Source organism: Hakea prostrata, chromosome 5 (assembly GCF_041222555.1).
Source record: "Hakea prostrata isolate BN-2017 chromosome 5, UWA_Hpros_2, whole genome shotgun sequence".
Lineage (NCBI taxonomy): Eukaryota > Viridiplantae > Streptophyta > Magnoliopsida > Proteales > Proteaceae > Hakea > Hakea prostrata.
Window position 1 is genome coordinate 27,888,762 of NC_142604.1, and position 7,716 is coordinate 27,896,477.

At 40.0% G+C, this 7,716-nt stretch overlaps 1 protein-coding gene across 2 annotated transcripts; it reads right to left on the bottom strand.

Moving 5' to 3' along the window:
• Nucleotides 1-5,215: 5,215 nt before the first annotated feature.
• LOC149015778 (large ribosomal subunit protein uL1-like) lies at nt 5,216-7,106 on the bottom strand. 2 transcript variants are annotated; one of them, XM_089156847.1, is made up of 5 exons: nt 7,029-7,106; nt 6,785-6,830; nt 5,980-6,199; nt 5,509-5,880; nt 5,216-5,413 (listed from the first exon to the last, which is right to left on the bottom strand). In XM_089156847.1, the coding sequence occupies exons 2-5, from the start codon at nt 6,787-6,789 to the stop codon at nt 5,360-5,362; spliced, it is 651 nt and encodes a 216-aa protein (XP_089012973.1). In that variant the 5' UTR covers nt 6,790-6,830; nt 7,029-7,106; the 3' UTR covers nt 5,216-5,359. The 2 variants fall into 2 exon arrangements, with proteins under 2 accessions (XP_089012973.1, XP_089012974.1); XM_089156848.1 differs by lacking the exon at nt 7,029-7,106 and adding an exon at nt 6,957-7,005.
• Between the last annotated feature and the right edge of the window lie 610 nt (nt 7,107-7,716).

Below are 7,716 nucleotides of genomic sequence, written 5' to 3' on the forward strand. Positions count from 1 at the left end.
TGTTTGGCTAGGATACACCCTGTTATATCGGACCCGATTCGGAAGGGTATTGAGACCGAACGACCCGTGGTAGCAATGGGGATTCACGGGCGCTCAAGACCGGTAACCAACCCGTGAGAGGACGGGAATCACATTGTGGGGGCCATTTATTGGAGGGTTGCATATGGCTAGACTTGGGCTCATGGGCGCTCGAGACCGGTGAGTTATATCCGTGAGAGGACATGAGAGCTTCCCGTTTACCATATGTGGATAACCAATAGGGTTGATGAGTCCGTGTCCGAGTTGGTCGGTGCCATAGGATACGCCGACTCTAGTGCGAAGGATACCGGAAAGGATCGTCGGGGACAAGGAATGGACGTATCTGGAACCGAGTTGATATAATCGACTAGATGACTTGCATTGGGCTAGGCTTTCCCCTGACATGCGCCGGTACTTATGCCAAACGGTTGTGAGAGAGTGTGTTGACTTAACCCCTTACCATGGAAATTGTCCGAGAAGGATGCAGGACCCATTACCAATCGGTCGCCCGAGATATCTTAAATGGTTGGAGGGAATCCAAGATATCTTAAATGGTTGAGGATGTGAGCGGACCTACCCAAAGAAGTACGGTGCTATGACTTAAAGCATGTCTGCCATAGAGACCAGCATACATAGAGTTTAGATGCATACATACATTACTTGTTTCATATTGCATTGCATCTTGTTATGGTTTGCTTCCATGTTATTTATGTTGTTATGGATTAACTTGCCTTACTGGGTTTCTTTCGAAACTCATTCCTTTTTTGTACAATCTGTTGTTAGACTTCTCTACAGGTTTGGATTTCTTTGACGGCCCGTATGAGGAAGCGCAAGGTGAAGAAGATGAAGACTGAAGAACCAGAAGAGCTGACTGAAGATGTGGATTAGATTTCTTTTGTTTCTTCTAGACTTATCTTTTACTTTACTTGTATTAGCTTAGAGCCTTATTTAGATTTCGATCTACCTTCCGCATATGTTTGTGGAGTATAATTCCGCTATACTCTACAGTTGTCTTTTGATTTGGTATCTTGTTATTCCGCACTCTGATATTTTTTTATGATCCTTCTGAGATCCTTTCTTGACTTTTATTATAAATTACTTGAACATTATGATTTGTTCTTGCTTTTGATTATGTTATTGTGCGAAATGGATATGATCGTTCCTAAACTTGATCTTTTGGGCTGTGGATCACACTCTCGGGTATGCCAGATAGGGTACCGGCTGGGAGGATGTGACAATGTATATTTTGGTCCCTGTCCCATTATTTCGGTGAGTTGGAAATCAGTGATGAGCCTGGTTAAGTATGGTAATGTTGGAGATGGTTTAAAAGGGCCTCCACATTTATCCTCAAGAGATAATAGTTCATTCAGATCACCGCAAATGATAAAAGGTTTGGGAATTGAAGACAAGTGATTGGCAAGATCGATCCACACTTGTTTACGGAGGGGGTATTAAGGCGGAGCGTAGATGAAAATGATAACCCAGCTAGAATTATAGTCATTCACTTGGAACGCCGCGAAATGATTAGTTGAGAATAGAAGAGAAGGAGCTTGTGGTAGAGAAGAAAGAACCCAGAATCCCCCTTGGTAACCCTTAGAACCCGTACTTGGAACCATATGCAATGATTGATAGAGTTTCAAAACCCCCTGGAAACGAAGCTGAATAGTATTCAAGTTCTTGCATTTAGGTTCGCAGATAAAAATAAGATCAGGATGATATTTCCCACACATTTTCTCCAATCGTGTTAACGTGAATTTACCATTAATACCACGAACATTCCAACTTAAAGCAAGCATTGTGACTAATTTTTCCCTCTGCTTCCCAACAAAACAGACCCAAATCCACAAACTGGATAAGAACCACAAAACACTTGAGAGATACCACAGACTAGCAAAAAAGATGATAACAAGTACAACAAGATTAAAGGAAGAACGCATTAAGGCTACCATTGCAAACCTGAAGGAATAGACACAACCAACAATCAAGAAAGTTAGAATAAACGCAGACAAAGAGTAATTAGGGAGCGGAATTAACGAGTTTGCGAACAAAGTTAAAAAGGCGTGAGCAGCAGTCAAAAACAAAAACAGCAAAGCTTTCAAGAAACCACAGGAAATGGGAAACAGGGGTCACCTGGTTGTCCATCAGGGTCCGATCTTGTGCTGGTGCTTGATAAAATGTGTTGGAGAATGGATGAAGCATACTCTGGTTGGCTCTATCATAGATCCTCAGCAGGATAGCATCTTTCATCGAGTTCAGAAGAGAATCAGGATTAAGAGAGTTAGAGAGTAGTGAAGAAACAAAAGATTGGAACGAGTCCATAGGATCAAAGGGTTGGACCAGATTATCAGACAACCTTAACCGCTTGCGAGTGGGGTTTCCTGGGTCGTCCTTCCAATTCGCATTAGTTTCAGAGCATTCCTCCACATTCACACCATGCACCTTCGTATCCTGGCAACCCCCTTTGGCATTCGGATTATTGCAGTGCACATGGTAAATATTGACAGTCTAAGCCCCCTCAACGCTCTCACGTTCCACAAAGGCACCACATTTAGTAGGTTCGCAGTGTAGAGTGGATTTTTCATCCTGAACAACTTTTCCTTTGCCCTTCTGCTTGTCTCTAGATGAGATGTCTTCAGTAAACAGAGATCGAAGAGTCTGTCCTTCAGAAAAGACATCACCAGCTTTCTCTTCAGACTTTAGTTTCGTAGGACATTATTCATCATCACAGTCCATTTCCATAGGGAGTAATTCCTCCGACTCCAGTGAGAAAATAGCAGAGTTGATAATTGGTTTGCGATTACCATCTTTCAGATTAGAGATTTTGATTGTTTTGAGCTCCAAGAATTTCTCTAAGGCTTTTGTAGAGAAGATCTTGGAAGAACCCGAGAGTATAGGCCGAGTTTTCTCCTTAACAAACGAACCAGCCAGCGGAATATCTATATTAGGTAGACCATCTTGCGATTTCTTATGGGGGCAGGAATGGTCACCGTGAGAAAGACATCCACATCTTGAGCACAACATCTTGATTTCAAAAAGGCATTTGACTTGGAAAGCTTCGCCCTTGGTGTTATGGATTGAAACTTGCATTTCAACCGGCATATTTAGGTCATACATGACCTTAACACGAGCAGCATCAGGAGGGAGGCCCAGAGCTTTAAGATTTAATTGGATGTCCATCACTTTCCCAAGACACGACGCCGCAACAGACAACAACTTTTCATTGTAACAGTCTTCCCGAACATTATGGAGTTGAATCCAAAGTGCCAAAGGAGGTGCCAAATCTCCAACAGAGAATTTGTCAGGAAACGGGATCAAAGCGAGATGTAAGAGGCTTGATTCCATTCCCAGGCTCTGATCCATTATTTTGAGGATCCCTTTTATCCTGTGGCGTTGGATGCGCATCGGGTGGTGGAGGACATCCGGCACTGTCTTTTGTTTGTACTGTCTTGGTCGGTTCGTTTTATTTCTAGATGGGCTAACTCTGTAGCCAACAATCTAGCTAGGAAGGCCCTGTCCGTAGCAGGAAGGACTGTATGGCCTAATTCCACTCCTTGGCTTCTTGAAGTCTGTACTTAGATGTCTTGGCTTTTTCTTGCCCTCCTTTTAATTGAAGATCAGTTTACAAAAAAAAAAAAAAAAAATGGGGAAAAAATCGTTAATGATAGTTGTAATATACTAAATAGAGGGTACAAAGACTTCAACTCCTTCGAAAAAAAACCCTTTGTCCTCATCTAATGAAGAGTTTTGAGGTGAGCAAATCAAACAATCAAGCATCGCATTAGGATTTCCAATTTCCCTGTTCGAGCATGCTCATTCGAGTTTCCATTCCAGTATCATTGTGTATCCATATAATTATTATGGTGGGGAAGAAGAGTAAGGGAAAGGGAAGGCAGAAGATTGATATCAAAGCGGAATCAACACGAAGGTTACCAATATGTTACATTCTCAAAAAGACGGGAATGGGTTATTTAACAAGGCAACCGAGCTTAATATCTTGTGCGGAGCCGAGGTTGCATTAATGGTCCTCTCCTGCTAGTAAGGGCTATTCTTTCACTTACCCCTTTATTTATTCGATGATTGCTCGTTACATCTATGGGGCAGAAAACTTTGCAGTTGTCCAAAACAATTTTGTCTGAGAACATAGACAGCAACTCATCCAAGTTAGAGAAGAACTCAACTGAGAAGAGATATTTAATGGATTGATTGATAGTCTAAACAGGTTATGAAAGTGGGGTTTTTCACTTAAGAATCAACTTTTAGTCTGTACCCTCTACTTAGTATATTACAAGTGTCATGCTATGGTATTGCACTTCCGTGCACAGCAAACGTTTTTTTTCCGTTCTGTTGACTTTTTTTAAATTGAATCTTAACTAATGAAATCTTAACTTTAATCAGCTGGAATACATAAAGGATAAAAGACCATCAAACCATTGTTGAATTAGACAATAGATCATAGCATCCTAATCCTTCATTTTGTTTCATTCGTTTGTAATTTTTCAGATGATTACAGTGAAGGACGATTGGATTCGTCCATTTCCACAATTTGGTTGGAGCAACATCCATACAAATGCCTTCGACCACGGCACACTGGAGCACGATAACATACACAATAAGAAGAAACAGAGGAATTTCCTTCTTCATATTCTTATTGGCATTGACATCCTTTGTCAACCTCTGCCATTGTGTAATTTTCCAAATTGGTAAACTACCATCAAATGCTAAACCATTCCAAAGAGAAAGTAGGAGCTTGATTCCATTCGAATCTCCTAAAAATGGAAAAAAACCATACTTAGGGCTGTAAGGATGACCATTGCCAATAAAACCTAGAATTAGCTGAAAAGACATCTGAATTACTCGGTGACAATTGTAGACATTAAAAATACAAGTAACATGAAGATGCAGGGGTGCCTAGCCTCCATTTTGGGGTGCCAATACAATTTGCTTAATATCTAAAATTGTGACACTCCATACAGGTGTCAATTTGCTCCAAGGGGCTTGGGATCATACCAATTTAAGGCGATTGTCGATATAACAGAATTGGATAAAAACGCATATTGAAATCAGCATCTAATGATCCCGAGCTAACAAATACATGATTCCAATAAGAACATTAACAGAACCAAAATCACTTAAATTATAAAAAAAAAATCCTGCTTTGGATAGAATTTCTAATGAAACAAAATACGCTCTTCATAAGGAAAAAGTAAAATCACGGGAATAAAATGTGAATCCTCAATGAGAAAACTTAGTGCGCTCTTATGCCAAGAAAAGTAATGCCATTAAAGCTTTGGTGCAACCATTATCACCATCCCAAGTCTCCAAACAAAAAGGGCAATGTGATTCAGAATATTCTGTTGGGCTTTCCCATGGTACTCTTCAGGTATAAGCAGCGTACCTGGTTCAGGTCAAACGGATGAGAAAACGAAAAAGAAACACAAGGGTATTATTATACCAAACAGTTAAAAGAAACTGGGATGCAAGGGTACTCACGTTTTGCCAATTCTTCTTCAAAAGGGAGACCAGAAAATTGACACTGAGCTGCACATTTTGGAAGATCTGCTTCTCTTCCATGCCACAGTTACCCACAGCAACCCCCATGCAAAGAACTTTCTTAAGCTGGAACTTAACCATGGCCTTGGTCTCATTCACCTTTGACTCAAGAGACTCTTGGTGGGAAACCAGAGTTGGAAACTTACCAGCCTTGTTAAGACCTGGACCAAGAAGCCTAGGAATCTGCTTAATAATTGCCTCTGATGCAAGAAAAGCATGGTACTTCTTTGCTAGTTTCTTCACCAGCTTCTTATTCTTGTTCATTTTTTTTAAAGCCTCGACGTCCATGGACTCCAATCCAATCCTTTCAGCCTACAGTTTAAAGAGAGGAATAAAATGGAGATCAACACAGGGAGAGGGAGGGGGAATAGATGCTCAGCTACCCAAATAACATTTAGTTTAACATCACACCTCCTCAACATGCTGAGCATCTCCAAGCATGCAAACCTTCATTTTGGGGCGAGGGATGTGAGGCAATTTCACAGAACCACTGAAACGCTTATCTTTCTGTGGGTCATAGTTCTTCAGACCAATTTGAAGCTCTATTGTCTCTGTAAACTTTCGGTTCTTTTCCTTGACAGCGGCCATGACCTGGCCGATGGCCTCCCTCAGAACATCACTCTGAAGCTTACTGCAAGTATGGACATGAACAAGGGGGACCAACCAAAGAGTAAGGATGGATTGGCAATGCTATCTCATTTTTTTCCACTCCAATGAAATGAATAAAATGCATTGAGGAAGGTCATGAAAACAACAAAAGCAATACGAAAAGCAATACCCCCTTCAGCATCTATTTTGCAATATTTCTATCCCATCGGAGTAAACCCTAGAGCAATCCTTATTCAAGATTTTATGTCCACAAATTTGAGAAACAAAAACCCTTATATTCACTGCAATCTCAGAAGGGCATCGGATTTCAAAATCATGACGCAGATCTAATCTAGGTGAAGAAGTTATTGTAGCTTCATGAGATGCACTAATGAACTTAAAAATTTACCAGGGAATCATCATAATAACGTTAAATAAAGAAATGATATAAGAAAAGATTATCGGGTGCATACTGTTAATCATTCTAAAATGATCTAAACAAAGCGAAGAGATGCAAAACTGAACAATAAACTAAGCAAGATCTCATAGAATACTCGACTCAGGTTACCAAAAAGACTGTCGAGAAAAACAAACTAAAATCAAAATGAAGTTGAATCAGAAATCTTACCTCATTGTTGTTTGCTTTTCTTTCTTCTACAACTAATGATAAAGACCTAATTCAGAAAGGAAAACGAAAAAAGATGTGAGTCTATATGAATCAGAAATAGCAGAGATTTTACACAGCTACCGGACCAAAAACTAGTAACGATTGCATAAAATGAATCAAAAGAGATCAGTACGGTAGCCTGAAATCTCCCGTGGAAATATTCAATGAGAGACAACGAGAGCCGATTTAGGGTTTAGAGACTTACAAAGTGTCTGCAGAGCCGCAGAGGATGAGAAGGCAATGTAGAAAGAGAGGCGAGAATTTAAAACCCTAAGACCTGTGAATTCCGAATAGGAATCTCAAGTCTCTCAATAAATCCAACGGTGAGAAACACAATCTAGGGTTGAGGAGAACGGTTTATGGGGCGGACCCAGAAACCCATGGGTCAATACTGCTTATTATTTTTCGGGTCAGCAGAGCTCGGATTTTTTTGGAACCGAATCACTCGCTTCTCAGACGTTGTGACTTGTGAGAGTCAAGGTTTCGGTAATCTGTACGGTTTCGGTACGGTATCAACTTTGAATACCGAAAACCAGAACCGTACCATACCAAATTTAAATAGTTTCGGTATTTACAAAAATGGTTTGGTACAGTTTCGATATTAAATCCGTACGGGAAAACGGTTTAAATACGGTATCTAGTGCGATACAATTTTGGTACGAATGAACTTATGCCACTTTTGTGATTAGTTCATTAATATCTTAATGAAATTGTGATCAACCAATCGATATAATTTCAAATTAACATAGATAAAACAAATAAATCTAATTAATAGAAACAAAACAAGTAAATCTAAGAAGATGAGTGAATGATGAAACGAAAAATTAAAACAGGGAATTAGGGATAGGGAAAAGGTTAAGTGTTTTAAGTGTAAAATTACAATTTATATCTCT